This window comes from Xylocopa sonorina, chromosome 11, assembly GCF_050948175.1.
Source record: "Xylocopa sonorina isolate GNS202 chromosome 11, iyXylSono1_principal, whole genome shotgun sequence".
Classification (NCBI taxonomy): Eukaryota; Metazoa; Arthropoda; class Insecta; order Hymenoptera; family Apidae; genus Xylocopa; species Xylocopa sonorina.
Window position 1 is genome coordinate 2,855,489 of NC_135203.1, and position 19,563 is coordinate 2,875,051.

The following is a 19,563-nucleotide window of genomic DNA, read 5'->3' on the forward strand; positions in this document are numbered from 1 at the left end:
ACCACTCTTTTCTTTTTCTTTCTTTTTTCAACGCAAACTACTAAATGATTTTCTGATTTATGCTGCGACGTCGACACCAAGCGTGTCGTTCATCTCGAAAATTTCATATTCGAGTATCTAGAAATTCGCAGTCGGCTATCATCTTCTCGGTCGTGAGTTATATATAAATAAAAACGTTTAATACGCTTTATATTTATCTTTTCTCTCATAAGAAAAAAACTTCTGTTTACAGAGAGATTCGATACATTTTCATACTTATCTTTCGCTTTTTACGTACGCTCGTATTACATATGATATGACCTAATAAATAACAGAGATATTTTCTATTTACGATAGAAACATGTTACCGTAAGATAAACGAGTGACCCCCGCTGAAAGTGGCTGATCGACGTTACATCCGAACGGCGGAACGCGGGAACCGAGACGAGGCACACTTCGTGAAAGATTTCGTTCCTCTCGTTCATGATCGAACACACCAAAACGGAAGAAAATAAAAACGAAATTCGCCACAGTGCCAATAAGAGCCGCGTCGACGCTCGACCTGTCGAATCATGGACCGAGCAGCTGTCATCGGGACGCGTCGCGTTATTATGCATGTACCACCTTGAGCCAGGCGTCGTTATTGGCGTTATTATTGTCTGGATTCGTATTTTCGCCGTGTCGCGGCAATATTTTGCTCGGTGCCGGTGTTTTGCCGCGAATAAAAAAGCCGCACGCTCATTTCGCATGCCTTTTTCAATCAGCATCGTTAAAAATACATTTTTTCCTCCTTTTTTTCCCGCGGCACGACCTCCTTTACAAATTCACCGCGCCTGCCCGGAGCCGAAACGAACGTTTCGGCCGTTCACGCGATCAGCCGGCAATAAAACGAGGGAACCTCGTTAAAACGCGTTATTCCACCAGTGCTTTTCGTTTTCTTCGTTACCGCACCTCCACGCGCAGAGGACTTTTTAATCCTTGTACAGCTCGCTCTATTTAAGAATTAGGACTCGAGTGCAGAGTGGCTACCAAAGTTACTCCTCTAACATGCGCGAAAATCAAATCTAAGACTCGCTTAGAAAGTATAGGACGCGTGCGAACTATTTTTGCAACCAACCCGTGCGTTATCGTCGATTTGTCGTTCGCAGGTTCAACTACGGAAGCTATTTCCGTGCGACTGGCGTATAAATTTGTCTTCAACGCAAGTCTTTGACTCTGGACGATCGTCGAAAAAGTTTTCGTTGGTAACGGCGAATATTTTTCAGCCAACCGTCGCGCGTACGCTCGCGTCCGTTGCGCGTCACGGAGATCCACGGACGCGTCGTAAATGCGATCCGAAAACGTAAACACACGCTCCTATTTTTTGTTTAGCTAATCTACGCTATTAATATTTGTGCCCCACGCGGCTTCATTTACCAGTCGCCGTTTTTATGGCCCCATTTACGATCGGCACCCCGAGCGGCGTAACGCGGCGTCCATCCGTCCAAATTCCATCCTGCACGCCATTTCTTCTCCGTCTTTCTCGATCGATCGCGGTCGTAAACGCTCGAAACACCGCATTCCGCGCGCAGTCGTCAGATTCGATTAGCAACTTCCTCGAGAACCTGCCGACTCACTCGCGGCTATTTAAAAAAAAAGTGGGTCAGAGATTAAATTCAAAAGTCTACAAACTCGAATACCTGGGTAGTCCTTTCGAAAGTCGAGGCTTCGCCGTTCCTCGCTGTTGCAATCGCGTACAGATACACGTACGCGATAACAATTGTTATTCTTAAACAGTGCACGCGCGACACACGCTGGCTGAACCCCGCTGTACTCAATCTACTGACATTGTCCTTTGATTAGTTAATACTTCGGCTTGGGGAAGCCCATTGGGAAACTTAACGCCTTGGACACAGTATCTGCGCAGATACGCACGTTTTTCAATATTTAATATCGCCGCGTCTGTTAATTATATTACACAGTCGAGAGAGAAAAAAAGGAAGGAAAAAATAAACAAATTTACATGCCTCGTATATCACGCTCCGCATGGGTCGTACGTGTCTCGATTAGGAGTTAAAAGTTGTTCGAGGCGATCGTTACAGTTTCATCTCGGGCAGCGTGAACCGGCGAGGCGATAATCAAACGGCAAGGTTCGCGATCGGTCCATCGCCGATACCCTCTGACTCTCGATCCTCTCGAAACTTTTCCAAGCCGCGAGGCGGTTGCTTCCGAGTTCGAGTGTTTACCGTCGGAAAAAAACGATCGCGACGCCTCGATAACGCCAGCCCGCCGCGACGTATCGTGCCTCGATCGCTAATCAGTCGCGCTTCGCAGGTGGTTCGGTGTTGTATCAATCTGACGAGCGGTTCCGCGTCGCGTACCGCCGGCTCGCGATGACGCGCGCCAGCGACACCCGTCTCGGCGAACACGCGCGCGAAACGGAAAATATTTTCGTTTTTCGCCCGCGAGACGTTCCGCGGCGTCGTAACTTTAAAACCTCCGCGGGCCCCGCGATGGTGTCGTCATCGTCGTGGCAAACAAAAACACGGCGTATCGTTTTATCGCTCGGGGATTACTCGCGGAACGACTGCGCTCGAGGTCTGTTTGGGGAAGCTTTCCAACGGGGACAGGAATATTTTTTTTTTCTTCTCATTCCGCTCGCAAAGAGTGCGCCAAACGACCACGTCACGAAGAGACCGATCTTTCCTGTTAGATCAGACTGAGATCGCTTCGACGAATGGAGTCCTCGAGTTGCAGCTGACAGAAGGTAAACGCGACCTCGAGATGCGATTTTCACCTTCGATCGGCGCTAATTAAATAGTTGCTAATCCGTTGGTACGAAATCAGAGTTGTAACGATCTCGCGGAAAGACTCAGACGCTTGGCAGTGTGGCTTCGCGCGAACGATAATCGATTTCCGTAAAGAGCCAGTAAATAAGGAAGGATTGGCACCGAAAATAGAGCAAATAGAAAATACAGAACAGCATATGAGTGCGTCGATGCGCCGATGCCAATAGCTGACAATAAGGAAGAGAAGGAAATGATATTCGTTTGAATACCTTCCAGCGAGGATCGATCCGTGCCGGTGGACCGAGACGGCTCTCGAAACTTTTCTTATTCTCCCCCTTTCGGTTTCCGTGCTTAAAATCCGTAGCTGGATCGTGACATTTCGAGCGTTGAACTGGTGGAAGTTCGGGGCAAATTACACGTTCTTTTGTCTGCGTTGAGACAATTCGGCCGCATTCGCATTCGAAGCGCGAGGCAACAGAATCGGCGAGGCTCGGAAGATGTGGGTTTTCATCGAGTTAGCAAACGACGTTCCGTCAGCGAATACAAATCAGGTCACCTGCGCATACAAGGCACACCCACGCGAGCTCTCTCTCTCTCTCTCTCCCTCTCTCTGTGTACCTGTCCGTTTGTATCCGCGGACCCGTAGGACGGCACCGGAAGTCGGCCCAAAGAATGGAAATAAGTCGTCTTCGTGCCTTCTGAACGTGTCCCCGCGAACGTTCATAACGATTTAAGTTCGGTTGCGTTTGAAAAAAATAGTCTTCCCGTTGCGGAGGAACGGAGGACCTCTGGTTTGATCGCCTAAACGAGGTACGCGGCGAGCATGATCGTTCAACTCGTGCGCATACGTATAAACATAGGTACATATAAAACCAGTTTTTCATTAATCATCGCGTGGAAGGTCAAGACACTCGTGCTCCAATAACGGAGCATTAAGCACGTGTGCGTTTGAAATTAGTTCTAATTATTCTGGCGATCGTAGGGGTAGACAGTGATCGACGTCTATATTCCACCCTTTCAATTAAGGGAGATATGCGAAAGTATCTGTGCGAGTCGCGTGTTAGACGAAAGGGTTCCTTTCTGTAACTATTCTTAACGATACACACTGGCGTTGCTTATCGTATAGGAAGCTTTTGACGACAGAAGTGCCTCTGGCTCTTTATAACGAGACCAAAATTCGCTTGGCAACTCGACAATATACACGTGCCATTGAGACGATCGCGTTTACCGTGCGAATCGAAGACGATCCGACAGTCGAAAGCGCGATCGTTTCGCGAGACACTCATCGCGCTCGAACGCGGCCATTTTTTCACCCTTCCGCGTCCTCTGCTCGCGCGAAAGGTTCCGTCGTGGCTGCAGAAAAAGTGGTTCGACGAAAGTGCACGATAATCGATCGTTCAGGATAATAAAACACGGATTACAAGGGGCCTCGATCCGCTCTTGCGTTCGACGATAAGACACGACCATCCATGACATGTAAAACTTTGAATTCCTCGAGCTCAGTCGATTTCCTCGTCGCAGCGACGTTGTTACACAGGTTGTCCCGTTTTAGTTTCCCCGAGCGAGCATCGTGGAAATATGGAACGCGTGGGAGAATCGTTTCAAGTTGTACATTCGTTTAAAAAGTTCGCAGAATCCGAAGTACGGTACGACTGGATAGTGTTTTATAAATGTCAACTTTATACTTGAAATCTTCTCTCTGCTCGCAGGGAGCCCTCGTACAAGGTCGAATAAATGTCGTTTCTCTCTTGGTATTCTACAACTTCCGATTGAAACGTTTCTCGAACCGTGTTTGCTTCTCGAAGAATAAGATAATTAAATCTTTGCCACGTAATACGCCCATTGCCGTTTGTTGGATTGAATGAATTCGAGCCTCGTCCATAATTTCTATTTAAATAGCAAGCCTCCCATCTTATGAAACGAAAGTACGCTCGGAGCTTGAATCGAATTACGCTTAAAATAAACCGCATCCTTACTCCACGTGGATTATAATAGACGCGTGGCGCGTGTGCGACTCGTGATTGTAATGCAAGGGGTTAAAACGGGACGCGCTGTGCAGAAACGGAATCGGAGAACTTTTGGACGCTCGTCAGCGGGCATGTTCCCGGATATGCATGTGCAACGTCTACAAATCTCGCCGCGTTTGACCGTGACATTAATTCGCGGGATTCGAAAAGTGGTCGGATGCAGCGGCGTCTCGATCGCGCGCCGCTCGCTGGTCTCGTTGCGTAACGGTGTCACAAATAATCAGGCCGCGTAATTACGCTATTATTGGTACCGCGGTACGGCGGATCGTTCGCTCGACGAAAGATCGCCGCGATAATGTAAATAATCGCGGACGTGGTTGGCGTTTGCTCTGGGGGGGAAAAAGGATTTGCTCGCCGCGGTTCGTTCGATCGAATAAGGCCGCTGAACGTAACTCGAAAAGGTTTTGAAATTTCCAACTATCGTTCTGAAACAGCGTCGACGAACGGAAATCGGTCGGTCGCGTTCTCGTTTCTTCTCGTTTCGAAAAGTGGCGTGACAGGCGAACTCTCGCGAACAAGTGTCGTCGTCCCGCGGCTCGTCGCAACGCGAATCGTAGAAGAAACGTCTAGCGACTCTGCTGTACTTATTTACGGCTGGTTGCATTACGTACGGACTTCGCGCGTGTGCACATTTTTTTCGTACGACCGGCTGTTTACGCGAAACCGCGCACGGCAACAATCGCGTAAACGGTTTGTTGTTTTAGTCACACCGACGATATCTCTCGTTATCCGTGGATTGTAACGCGCGCGAGTGTAGAGGACGATCACGCGGCCGATAAAACGATATAACGGTGTTTTCGTCCAAACGAAAGATTAATGAATCCTCGTGGCCGAGTCTTTTCGCGTGCAACTGCGACGATAAGCCGAGATAATGCTCGCGCGAGCGGCTCGAACGTTATAATTTCAACGGTTCGATGATTCCCCACGGGGATACCGTCATGCCACGTGCTACGGCCGCTCTCTCTCACGATCGGCTAAACTTTGTCCGTCTCGTCCCGAACCTTCTTATTATCCGGCAAATAAAGGAGCGAATCGACTGCAACAATGTAACCACAGTGTACCCTTTGTGGTAAACCCGTTCTCAGCCGGGGCCCAGATAAAGACGATCTCTCGCTCGGAGCGATCGGGACACGGTCAGACGGTTCGCAGACGTTGTTACATTGTACATTTCTTCGGTCCGTTCACGTGCGTCTTATCGACGGATCGCCGCCTCTGCCAGGTTCCACTCGGCGGTTTAATTAAAAAACGTGATTTCTGAAATTCCATAGAACCCGGACGCCCTCGAGCCCGACTGTCAGCGCGTGGTGAATGAGGTTCGAAGATCGAGCGATCCTCCCCGATCGGCAATGATTCACGCAGCCTACGCGATTTACTATATCGCTGTAAGTGACCAGGCCGTCGTAAACACCCGATAAACGGTACAACTACGTTTCCCTCTTTTCCTTTCTTTCACTTTTTATTTATTGCCAGACGGCCATGCCTTGCATTATCGGTCAGCAACGATACAACTCCTCCTTTTCCTGTCCCTCTTTGCCTCGTCGCTCCGACCAACGCCCGTGGCCTGTTCGGCTCGCTTTATCCGCATTGTTCTCTCCCACGTTTCCATGCAGCAGCAGCAGCAGCCACCGCCGCCGCCGCTCTCTTTTTCTAATTGCATTTCTTCCGCACGCCGACTAGCCGGTTTCTCCTCTCGATTAATCCCTCCCCCGCCGTTTGTTTTTACCATTCATGCGAACGGCGAACGAGACGCTCTGGTTGCCTCGGTTTTCGCCTCGAGTAGGAAAATTACCGAGCCGCTCCACGCGTGCATTTTCCTTCCTACCCCGATCCCTCGACTTTTCTTTCCGCTTGTCCAACATCGCTATTTACGATTGTTCTGCCCCGGATCGCTTTAATTATTCCCAAGTATTTTCATTTCGGAGCCAATTGCTCTCTCGCTCGATTATAGCTAACCGTCGGGCACAATGGACTGCTCTTAGGGATGGAATTGAATGGATGAAACGTTGCGCGGTGGTGCAACAGATCGTTGTTCCGCCTTTCGTTTAACAGTTAACACGTCGAACGCCACGCTAATTTCCTAGGAATCGCCCCGTGACGTGGACATGAATTTTTTTGTTACGCGATATGCGCGCATGATAGATGTAATATTTTACGTACAAATGGAATTATTTTTACAGGATTTCTACTGTGTTAATTTCTTCACACTATAACGATAGCAAACGATAGTATTCCATGTGTTAAATTGAAAATTTCGTTCGCTAAACTTTGTCTCCGGTTTATATCTGGATCGCATTCGGTACAGACGAATTAAAAGTTAAAATTTAGCATCGAGGAATCCACCCTCTCGCGTGAGCGTCACGTTGGGTGACCCTAAACTCTCAGCTTCGCTTTTTCTTCTTTCTTCTCTTCCTTGGTCACGTTTTCCCCACTTCCCACCCCGGCCGTTCGCGTACAATGTAATCGATAAAACGTCCAACTGGTCGACTTTTATCGTGGCACCTTCGTAACGCACTATCGAGTGCGCACGGCCGGCGATTTCGCTCGAATTCCCGACTAATTAGTCACGTAAGCGCTAGATCCTGCAATCGCGGCGATCGCGCTCTGGAATTCGCCGATCAGATCTGACGCGATTGCGCTTACTGGCTCGATCCGCGTTGGGGCCAGCACGGCCCGTTTCTGTTCTGCCACGCGATCGCCAGCTGATAACAACGGGACGAATACCATTCGGTTGTTCGCGGGCGAGAACCCGATTAGTAGACGTTCACGCCGGTCGAAGGACCTGCCGTGTTAAAACCCTGCACGTCTCGCCAATCGACGCACGTATTTCCGCAACAGAAGTCAAATTTCATTAACGCTCCATTCGCTTTCGATCGCGTTTGAACGGCGCTGGTGGTGTTCGGTTTGAAAACGAATCGCGCGCCTCGGTCAGAAAGGAACATATTTGCTGATGTCATTTTTCCAGAGTTTCTCTCGTATTTATATTGAGTTAAAACCTCGACGCGAGAGGTCGTAGGTTGAAAGGGATTAAATTGAAATTTAATTAACCGGTCCGCTTTCGTGCACCGCCGTGTGGCTACGCCCGAAAACCGCCATGCCGGGGAGGAACTTTACGCGAGGTAACATTGTATAGTCTTATTAAGAGCGAGACCGTTCGCAAAATAAATAGGGGAATTTGCATCTCATTCACCCGGCAGATTCGTAGAAATTAGAGTAATTTCAAGCGTGGTGGGTATCGTAACGGCCGTCTGAATGGCTGTTAATAATAGTTATTTAATGCCAGCCATCTCTCTCGCGCGCGCGCCCCGGCCGCCGCCACTTTTTCATCGGAACGATGAAATTTTTCAACCCTCGCTAATACCTCGTATCTTACCCGCTATCAATTATAATTGCCCGACGGATCGCGAGTTACTTCGTTTCGCCTCTTTCCTCCGTTCTCTACACTTTTTTTCGTCCCATCGAATTAACGCTTGCTGCTCTGTTTTTGCCCGTCGACGTCTTCCTTCCACCAACGGGAGGGCTGTATCGCTCTTCACAGAAATCGTTGCCGATTTTTAATAAAAGGGGCAGAAAAATAGAAGTCGAGGCTTTTCGAAGGTCTACGCAGCCGATTATCTGGATGCCTTCCTGTTGCAGCCAGTAACGATTGAAATCATTGTTTTATCGTCGTCGCCGGCGGCGCTCCCTTATTTGCGATATGTCCATGGGGCTCGCGCATTCATTAATTAGTCGACCATTTATTTCGCCGAACCCGGCTGTTTTCCCTTGCCTACGGGCCGTCTACGATCCAACAAAGGCGAGGTGGTTATCGCCGCGATCATTTAATCGCGTATCATTATGACACTCGCGTCGAATGACGCGCGGCGTGCACCTTGCGCGTTCCACGACCGATGACCATGTTACGATCGAAGAAAGGTGCTACGCATCATTTCTTCGCGAGACGCGCGCCGGTGTTTCGCATAACAATCGTCCACATAATAAACGATTAATCATCCGCGCGTTCCGTGCCACACACGCCGTTTCTAATCCATCCTAGCCGTCCGAGACAAAGGAATGCGTTTGTTAATCTTTTAAAATGCGATTCCCAAGCAACAGCTCTCGGTGTAAATACAAACGACGCGAGTGTCGCAACGTACCCTTCTGTAACACGCCACCGAATCGAGAACGCGGTCCTTTTTTTTTTTAACGATAATCCATTGTCAAACAGTTGTATTTCGATAGTTTGGAAAGTTTTGGTAAAATTGTAAGCTGAGAATACGAGAGCAGATCGAAAAGATCGTGGCGCAAAGATGGCGTACCAACTTGCTCCCGCGGCTTGTCTGACCACGACTTCTTCGCGCAGCTGGATCCACTTACACGGACCGCGTCGCAAAGAAACGCCACAGACTTGTTGTCTTCGGGTTAATAATATGGAAAGAACGTCTATTAACACCCAGTTGCGATACTGCAGCACTTTCTTTACCACTTCTACATCTTATTAAACAAATTTGACATTCCAATTAGGATATTCTTACAAAATCGGAATAATGTGAAGCATTCGAGTTTAGCTTGACACTTGGGTTAACTTGGGTTACACGAATCGATTATACGAATTAATTGGTTCAGACGAGGGATAACCAACGTTTGCAACGAAATTCTTAATCGACTGTCCAAGTTGGAGGCTCGTAACTGTTGTTACCGTTGGTAACCGAGTAAAGACTGGCGTGTAAAATCTGCAACATTTAACAGCGACAAAAAAATAAACGTTTCAATTCCCAGAGGCAGGCTGGGCCGCGATTTTATGCACGGAACGTAAAGGTAGCGAATTAATTTTTCCCCGCCGGCGGCCAGTTTGATGTTTCCCCCCTCAAGAAGCGAGCCGAACAAGAACAGCGGCCATTCCTCGGCGATTAGTCACTCGTGACCGATTTTCCAGTGGTTTTCTGGCACCGACATTAGCACAGCAAGATCGTAGCGGAGGATACGGTGCCCGTTTATATACCGGGTGCGCTAAATACAGGCTTCCGCATTGAGACGCGCCGCCATTCTCAGGGAAAGAATAGACCAGTCGTGACCCCCTTCTATTTGCGAGGTGTGATAATTTCATCCGAGGAACGACCGTGTAGCGATTTCGTCGGAATAAACTCCAAATTCGCGGAGTCGTTCGTTTCTCGGTCGATCGTCACGAATTCTGCCGTAGAACTCTTTCGTTCTGAACTGACACAGTTCCCCTGGTGATTTTTGGACTTCTTCGAGATTTTTGTGCCCTACACTTTGTTGTCGTTGTCGAGCAAAAATAGAAGAGCGTTGCAATCGCGACAATTCGGTTCGGAAAATTTAATAACGAAACGTCGGGGAGAAGAACTATTTGCCAGGGTTGAATGAAAAGCGTAGCTTCTGATAACCGTACAAAGAGGTAGAGCGTACCGCGTCGGTTTCATATTTGCCTCAAAGAGCGCAGAGATGCTATTTTTTCTTTTCTTTCTTTCTTTTTTTTGTAATATTCCCACGGAAATGTCAGCGTTCAACGAGGAAATTAGAATGACAAAGGTAAAAAAATTCCGCAGGATGCTCGACTGATTTGTCGGATATCGATGCAAATTCTTTTGCATTGCATAAACAAGGCCGCACGTGTCCTAACTTTTTCAATTACATTTAAATGTTTGCACAATTGTGTCTCTTTATTGCCTTTTCTGCGGCACGTGCACGTGGGAAAGCGCGTTGGTAAATACAAGCGGCTACATATTAACCGTTAAAATTAAATATTATACAATCGTGGTGTACTTTAGACAGCGCGTTTCAATCCTATTTACATTGTAGCCTCTACGAGCGAGATTCATTAATCTGTCCATTATCGCACGACTCGTTTCTTCTTTATTTTTTTCTACTCATCTTTTTCAATCAACAACGGACAGACGATCGAATAAAATTACCCTTCGAATTCGCTAAGACGCAGGGTCATTGATTAAACAGTAATTTCTTGCAACAAAAGGAGAAAAAAAGTAAGATTTCTCGTACGATGGACTATAAATTCTGTGCGAATATAACGTTGAAACGTGCCAAGTTAGAAATGCTCGATTTTACTTTCTAATGAAGAACAGTTAAAATTACTTCGATACGTGCATGTACATACACGCAGACAAGACAATACGAGGAATATAAGATTCCTGTATTTCGATTCGTCTCCGGCTAGCCTATGATATGACGCGCGTCGACCATGCGGTTACCGATCGCTCCGTTTCGCCGACAGATCCGCGGACACGTGTAACGATCCAGAAACCGATTTTCTACCGTGAGAATTCGTTCGAAATTTCCCGACGACGAGCCGCGCGTTCGGGGTTCGAGGCTGGTCGCGTGGCTGGAAACAGACGCAAGCCGCATCCGTTATTTCGAAAGCTGGGTTAGACTAGCCGAGGAGCGAAACGATATACCCGGAGAGACCCGATCGAGCAAACAATGATTCGATTATTCCGAACGGTGGCGTATATTTCAGTATTCGGCGGCCTTCGCCGGAGCTACCAGGCCTCGGCAAAGAGAAAGGGAACGGTGGAGGGGGAAAAAAGGGGAACAAGGATTTGTTTTCATTGACATACCAGAGCGGTGCTCGGCTCGTTTCGCAAAAATCTATTTTCGCGCGCTAATTATGTAGCGCAACGGCAACGCGCCGCGATACTTCCCACTCTTCTTTCACTTTCCGCTTCTCTCTTTCTCTGATCACGGCTGCGCCGCGTATACGTGTGTATGCATTATTTCGCGCGCTCCGCGCCGCCAGTTGGTCGGCGACGGATGATTGTTTACATTACGACGCTCTGGCACTGGAGCAAACGATCGCGATAATAGCGTTCCAAGTTCGATGACTGCATGACATATTCAGTGGAAACCTCCCAGCGGGATAAAAGGTTTTTTCCCCGAGTCATTCCGCGACGATGATCGAGTGCGAGGAGACGCGTGATCGCGGGCTTGCTGCTTTCCATCCGCGATCTCCTCATTGTTTACCTACCTACGCCGTGCTCAATCTCGACCGCTCTTCCGTACACTGAACGAGCAACCGGTGGAATTACGTAGCCTTCCTTCTGATGACTCTCGACGAGCTCCGATATTATTAACCGTACCGTGCAAACATTCATTTCTCCGACGTTAAATATTAAGTTAGATTAGCTTTTCCTCTCTTCTCGTTAAATTTACAATAGCAATTGATATCGCAAGAGTTAATCGAGAACGTTTACGTTCAACATCGCGTGACGATACCCACCGAAATGTATCGATTCTTTGCGTACCCGTTACGCGATCTTAATCGCAATTCCACGCATTCTGAACGGTATCCTTCGATCGCGACGATCAACGATGCTAATCGATATTAAATCGAGAAGCATCGCGCCGATCGGAGCGCGGACGGAGCCGCGAGATTTCGACAGGTGTCGCACGGCTCGTCGCGGGCATACCTTCGAACGCGTTGGCCGCGATTACGAAACGCAGTGAAATTGTTGAAAGGGAGCGTGACAACATTCCCCCGGCGAATCGCGTTCGACAGTCAAGGCGATGCAATCGCGGCGTTTTCCAATTCGCTGATAATATTCAAGGTAGTCAGGTGAACGACTCGAAATGAAAGAGGGTCAGGAACGGGTTCGAGGTCCGCGCGTCGATCGAAATGCATATTCTCCTAGCCAGGAATTACTAGACGATGACTCGCTGCTCCGACGATTATGTACGACAACTGGCAATTATTCATTTAAAGAGACGATAATGCACGCTGATTCGCGGAAGAGTCAACAACTCGCGGGAGCCGTTCTCGGTATACTGGACTTTGTCGTCCCGATCTCTCTTTCTTTCTCTCTCTCTCTGCCGTGCAACCGAGAGGAGCTCCTCGCCGGTTAGTACGTGTAAACAAGATATCGACGGTTGAACGTCGGGCAACAATATTATTAAATGGACTAGTCGAGGGATATTAATCGTTGTAACGGGGCGACGCTGTCGTCGAACCGTTGCTCGACCACGGATTTGCGTGAAGCGACGACGCGACCGCGTAGGTTCGGCGGCGCGAACAAATGCTCCTAGATTTGTGAAACGAATGACCGTCGTTAACGCCGCGCGACCGCCATTCGTCATGGCTTCGAATCGAACGGCGCGAACGCGGTTGAAAGAAACGCGGACATTTTTTTCACGCCTCTCTCTGTCCCTCTCTGTCTATCAGCCACGTAAATACCTCGATATTTAAATATTACACGTGATACGGGATGCTTCGCAACATAGATATACGAACTAACCGTTTTTTTTCCACGTGCTCAACTTCTATAAATAGCTCTCTGCCTGTCGACCGATCGTACTTTGCGCGCGTACATCTGTGGCGCTCGGTTTAAAAGACTGGCGCTTTCGCGAAAGACAGATACGCATTTATCGTGCACGAAAATGTGTGTGTGTGCGTGTGTGCGTTTGGAAATAGTTATTTATAGAAAGTTGCTTTTAATTTAGATCTACATAAGTGTGCGTAGCTGACAAGTGCGTTATTTACGTTGGAAATTATCGAGATACGCGAAACAGACTTTTCTAGCACTTCTTTCTTATTTTTTTTTTCCTTCGATCGCGCGCCCGCGACATGAAAGCAGAACGGAAAATTGAGGTGTAATTACGTGTTGTGTTCCCGACCGTTAAAACGACATCGGCAATTTGATAATTAGCTTTATCGCGCGACACGCGTCTCGATTTCCCGTCGCGAAACGGCCGCGTAACACCGTTACACAATTCCATCGGGCAATATTTGTTGCGCGATTTGTAGATACGCGGGTACGTGAAACGCGCGCGTACACAGTGCGAGGAGGCACCGATCCGCTGCATTCTTGAGATTACGCGTGGACTATTTCCCGAGAGAATATACATCGCGCGATAAAAAGTATTTATCGGGCCCGTCGCGCGGCTCGATTGTGCCGTGATTAGATTATCGTAGGCTGTTTCCAAAGCTGCCACCGAGCGATAGACCAATAATCAACAAACGCGATAAGGGAAAATAATATGTCGGAAGCTTGTTTCTCGCGATACAAACCTCGCGAGGAACAATATACGGAACGTTGCACAATTATTGGACGTATCGGGCCGATCGAGAGAAAGAAAAGTAGCGGGAAACCGGTTAACTCGGGAATCGGGGATCCGATAACGAGCGCACTAATCGCTCGTGGAACGGTCGAGTTAGCGGGAAACGTGTAACTCATTCTTTCGCATGCGGGATGGGATGAATAAACGTAAAAGGAGGCTTTAAAAGGACACTCGTTTAAGTAGCCAGGAGAAGAGGGAATGCTAAGTGGCAGGGCAAAGAAGAATACTAAGGAAGGTATTCGTCGGGATACTCGCGGAGAACCGACCGGATGCAACGCCAGAATGGGAATGCAGGCCTCCGCGCGCGCAAGAGTCCGTTACTCGCGTCGGGTATTTCCTAACGAGAGAAAGAGAGAGAGAGAGAGGGGTAGAGAAGGACGGAGTGGGAGTGAGAAGGAGAGAGAACGCGACTATAAACAAACAAACATACCGTGAGAGAGAAAGAGGGACAGGGCAGTGTGCGCGTGTGATCCATGCCCTCCCTTCCAAGGCAGCAACACGGACGAGCCAGAAGTTGTACGGGGGCTGGGAGGGAGACGAGAACACTGGCGCCGTCGGTTGAGTAACCCCACCAAGGACCGTTGCGCATGCGCACACCGTGGGATTCCCCAGCCGTCCCCCACCACCGTCGAACCCCCACCAGTGCGACGCCCCACTCGTGTCTCTTTCGTTCCCCTCCATCCGTCGGCGGTCAAATTTGCACGTAAAGTTGCCCAGAACGTTTGACTGTGACGACAAACTATCCACGGTGTTTACCCGTCGATGGTACACCGATTTTAGCTGGAAACCATCGAATTCGATCATTTCCAGACGATCCCTTTCGATGCGAGAGAAAAGGTCTCCGAATACCCGACGCTCCAAGAATTCCCTCCATCGACTCGGGGATCCGTTCGAGTTATGCAAGCCGGAGGACGGCTTTTAACGTCGATATTGACTCGTCGCGGTGTCGTTTCACAGCGAATTCCTCGAAAAAATGATCATTCCATCGACGGTTGACTATCTCGAAACGCGGAGGTTTCGAAAATATTTCCCCGATGGAATTTAACGGAACCCTGATCGTAGAAAATGATATCCTCCCGGCAGTTGTCTTCTGTTTTTCGTATCGCATGGACGAGGGTAGAGGGAATAAGGAAAAACGTTTCGCGGCAGAGGGGCCTGAAGAGAAGAAGAGAAGAGAAGAGAAGAGAAAGACTGAAGGTGTCTCGATGCTTTCATTGCAATTTTCGCACTTGACCGCAGGGGTAAAGCGTGCTTTACGATCCGCGGTAAGATTACCATCGGCGCTGAAGGTGGAGGGATCGCCTACCCCTCGATTCTCCCCACCCCCGTTCCCGGATGCGGGCTCGCCGGTCGTTGGTGGTGGAGGGTAGCGTTGGTGGGGCTCGCGTGGGGAAGCTTGCCGCCAACGAGTGGACGATAGTGGGGGGAAAGCGCGGGTTAGCAGCCGGGACACGCCAGGCGTAGAATTCAGTAAGCGAACGGCTCTCAACGGCCACGAACGTGTTTTTCGTTCTTCGGTTCCCGCGCATGCATATATACGTGTATATGTACCCGAGGCTGATCCGAAAGAAACATTATCGAGACGCTGTCGGAAATTCGCATCGCAATTCTAACGACCAGCCGCGACACACAACCCGGTTTAACGAGAGTTCAATAACAAAAAACAGTTCTTTGTTTCATTCGACTTTTCGTTCTTCACTTTCATTTCCGCAACTGTGGCTTTAACAATTCAAACTGGATTCCAACAAGCAGTACGTGTCGCGATTACATCGCGGCTACCGGAGGCTTAAAAAATTATTCAAGGTAAGAGACGAAAAATCCATAGACACTAGCCCCTCGTTAGAGTAGAACGCGTTTTAGTAAATCACTTGGAATTGTTTCGCGCGAGGTGTGATATCCGAGTGTGACGCCGCGCGGACAACCTCGATACGAGTGTTTGGAAAATTTTTCAAACGTTCCCCGCGCGTATCCTGCTCGCAATCGACGCTCGCGGAACCCATCGTTGTAAACAATGGATCAACGCTTATCGGCTAATCTCGTTCGCGACGCGAACTCGTTCGTGAAAATCCGTCGATTCCCATTCTTCCGTCCAGTTGAGTACATCTGAGAATCTTCCGGAGCAGCGTTCCCACGAACGAGCGTGTGGCAACTTCGTACTCAAAAGGCGCGTCTTTCCAGTGACCGTGTTCCCCGAGATCGCCAATTATTTCGTTGCATCAATCGGATAATTTTCATCCTCGTTCTTGCCCCCTCGAGTACTCGCGATTCGATCGTCGATTTTTACTTTGGCGGGAAACATGACAGACGTTTACATTTCCAAACGTCAAAACGTCAGTTCTATCGAGACGTTCGTGAAACTTTTTTCTGGTCAAATCGACTCGTTTCGAGGAGCTTCGCTCGTATTATTCGAGGCCAGAGAAAAATCGTGAAATCGCAGAAAAAATAGGTGAAGATGTTAACTAATCGTTTGTTCGAATTTCGAATAAATTTGCTCGAAGTCCTTCGTTTCTTCTGAAACGAATCGCAGTCGCAACGGCGATTCGAAAGTTGTTTACGTCGATTGCCGCGAACGCAACTTTGTGTCAGCTCGATAAATAACATCCGAATTTTCGTTACGAACCAGTGAAGCCAATTCAGTGACACCTCTGTTAGCGACCGATAAAGTACACTTCCGTTGTATCGCGTTCACGGTAGACGCGGTAGACGCGAGCATTGATACGAAACGGCCATTCGTCCAGACACGCCTCTGCAATCTCCAACGTTATCGATCAACTACAAAAAAACAAAAGAAAATTAGTGGCATTTCCAATGGATGACTGCCGACTAAACACAGCGGTCGTACGATAATAACGCGTTTCGACAGTGACAGCAAATTGACGGGAATGCTGGGAACAAGAATCGGTCGGGAGGTCGAGTCGTTCAATCGCGATACACGTGAAGCTCGAGTGATCGCAAAATTCCGCTAGACTCGAGTGGTCACTAGAGAGAGAGAGAGAGAAAGAAAAAAAAATCGTTATACGTACATGTAATGCTCATCGCAGTCTTAACCGAAAAAACATGTTTCGATTGACCGCTTGTTTATACGATAGGTTGTGAAAACAAACAGTTTCTGCGGCTGCCTTGGCCGCGACATGCTCGATCTTAGTCTTGCCTACGCTTATCTCTCGATAGTAGATATTCGAAAAGGAGAAATAAAGAATTCGAGCTTAACGAGACGGGATCCGTTTCGAATGTTACGTTCAGAGACTCTGCGAGTCGCAACGGTAGTGCTTGTAGCCATCGATACGGGTTATTCGCGCGCGAAGTTGTTTTCCCTCGATAGAGATCGTGTCGTAATTTCGATTAGCTATACCTGCGTTACCACCCATCGTTTCCTACTGTTACGTGTTAACCTTTTTTTTCGTTTTTCATACTAAGTAACACCTTTCGCACAACGCTTGTAAACAACCCTAAAGCAGTGTCCCTTTCGCGTCACTGATCTTTAACAAATTCGACCACCAACGCGACGCGTTCGAAGATTCCTCGGCGCTTTCCTCCCGCCTGCACGCAAACCGCTCAGCTTTTGGTGAATGCGCTTTTTTTTTCATAGAAAGCTGAAAAACCGAGTCGAAGACGACGATAACGGCAACACAGAGATTAGAAACGTTATCGTCGCTCTGAACTTGTTGCATCGTGTGTTTTGCAACAAAGTCGGAACATTGTACTCGAGAACGACTGTTGCGCCTGCTCGATGTTGATCCCCGCTCGATCGCCAGAGACGAATGGACGCATCGAACGCACACGCACCCTGTATCATTTGCCGAGTAACACGCAAAGTAACAAACGCTAACGCTTCGCGAGCAGCCCGGACGATCTCGCGCGGATATCAAAGCGCGGACGAGATCGTCGGGAAGAGCATTAATTCCTTGGTAGAAAACCGACGCCATTCCTCGCCCCCGGACCCTTTTATTAGTCGGGTGTCCCCCCCCCCTCTCTCTCTCTTTCTCTCTCTTTACGGGCAGCACGGGCCGTGGCGTGTTCCAATTTAGTCGCGCAGCCCGCGCGCGCGACACGTTTCTCAGCGTCTGCGAATGCAAAACATCTCATTCACGGGCAAAAGTGCTTGGCCGCCTGCGCCAATAGGCGTAGTCCCTTCTGGTAGCCGGCAAAAAGCCCGTTGCGGGACGGAGAAGGGGTTACACGTACACGATCATTGCTGCTCCGTCTTCGCCGCTCCGTCCGGCGTGTGCGCAGCAAAGGGAAAGGAGGAAAGAGAGGAAAGTGTCGCGTACCATCGTCAGAGGGCAGCACACGGCGGACGGCACGAAAAACAGAACTCCCGCGAGCCTAGAACGACAGAGACGGGGCGAATCGAGCGTTACAAGCCGCCGCGGAGAGAGAATGCACGCGTCCGCGAGAGAAGGAGACGAGCAAGGCTAAAATTAGAATGTCCGTTGGAATGCTGCTGGGATGTGTGTACAGGGTGATTCAGCAATCGCGGGAGAAGGACAGAATCGCGGGGTGAGAACGCGAAGGGGCGGGGAGAGGTTAATGGACGCGCGCCAAGTTGTTCGTCTTCGTTTTTTTTTTTTTTTCCTTCCTTTTTTCGCCCCTCAAAATCAGCCGACCCGGCTGCAAATTCGCCTGTGATGTTCCACGCGTTTTTCGTTGCCACGGCGAGGGCGATCCGCGGAGCTGACGCGTACCTTCTCTTTTCAATGGAAACAGACCGCGTCCTCGAGACTGCGTTCCAGATGGGGTGGGAACGCGGCGCGCGAAAGTGTCACAGGGTCGTCGCAGAATCGAAATGTCACCGTGAAAAAGGTTATCGTTCACCATCGCCGCGTCCGTTCAGGCTAGGTGGTGAGAGCGGTTTATTTTAAAGCCTCGGGTCCAGTCTGACGGACATTGCCTCTGGACGCATTGTCCGCCGACAGTCGCACCGATGCAGCTAGACAGCATGTGCGGACTGTGCCATGAGGCTGATATTTTAGCGTTTCCAGTCACGTGGCCGAGAGTAAGGTTTGTGCCGCCCGCGATTTACGGCCGCTTCGCCCTCCTCTGGAGTATCGCGTGGCTATCGTGTACATTTTTGCGTGTCACACGGCGTTTTGCACTTACCGGATATTCAAATTGAACGGCGTTATAAGTTGGGTCTCGCGTAAAAGTAGATTTCTCCGCCCCTCCTCCCGCTCGGCGAGCGAGCTTCTCGTAGATTCGCCGCCTTTATATCTACGATCTAAGCAAATTGCGAGGCAGCCTGGTGGTACGTTAGTCGGTGTATCGATTATCCATGGGTCCCCTCTGCCTTAAACTTCTCTCCGTTGATATCTAGCGATCGACGTTGCTCTCTATCTGTCGGCGGTTATCTTCGTTGGTCGGCTCTGCGGAGAATAAGAAGAGAGGGGCGATAGATAGGGTGAGAGAAGTAGACGGGTGCCAGGGGACCAAGGAATAGATAAGCAAATAAATAAACCAGCGGGGCAAAGCGAAAGCTAGCCGAGCAGAGGGAGTAGGGCCGCTGGGTGGCTCTCTGGGCGAATGCTCGACGGAGGTCGACGTCCTGACACGGATGGTTGATGCCGTGGGGCCCGCCTCGTGTAACCGGCCTGGGAAGAAGAATGAGTAAAGGTAGATAGATGAAGAGGATGAAAGAAAGGGCCTTGCCTACTCGTATTTTCATCGTTCTAAATAGCAATTATTATTGCTACCACCCCGCGTTCCCTCGTGGCGTTCTCGCGCAGCCT

At 49.2% G+C, this 19,563-nt stretch overlaps 2 protein-coding genes across 8 annotated transcripts in view; both read left to right on the forward strand.

The window, feature by feature from the left end:
- Pdk1 (Phosphoinositide-dependent kinase 1) overlaps nt 1–19,563 on the forward strand; it is a 420,953-nt gene that overhangs the window by 396,933 nt on the left and 4,457 nt on the right. The window contains exon 1 of one of the 6 annotated variants that reach the window (XM_076905032.1): nt 6,077–6,156. The exons of 4 other annotated variants lie outside the window; for them this stretch is intronic. In XM_076905032.1, coding sequence (XP_076761147.1) covers nt 6,121–6,156 — 36 coding nt within the window. In that variant the 5' untranslated portion in view covers nt 6,077–6,120. Of the gene's footprint in view, nt 1–6,076; nt 6,157–15,284; nt 15,641–19,563 lie in introns of those variants that run through there. One more of the 6 variants, XM_076905034.1, reaches the window with a different exon arrangement.
- LOC143429400 (uncharacterized) overlaps nt 1–19,563 on the forward strand; it is a 381,903-nt gene that overhangs the window by 12,071 nt on the left and 350,269 nt on the right. The gene's annotated exons all lie outside the window — the stretch shown is intronic.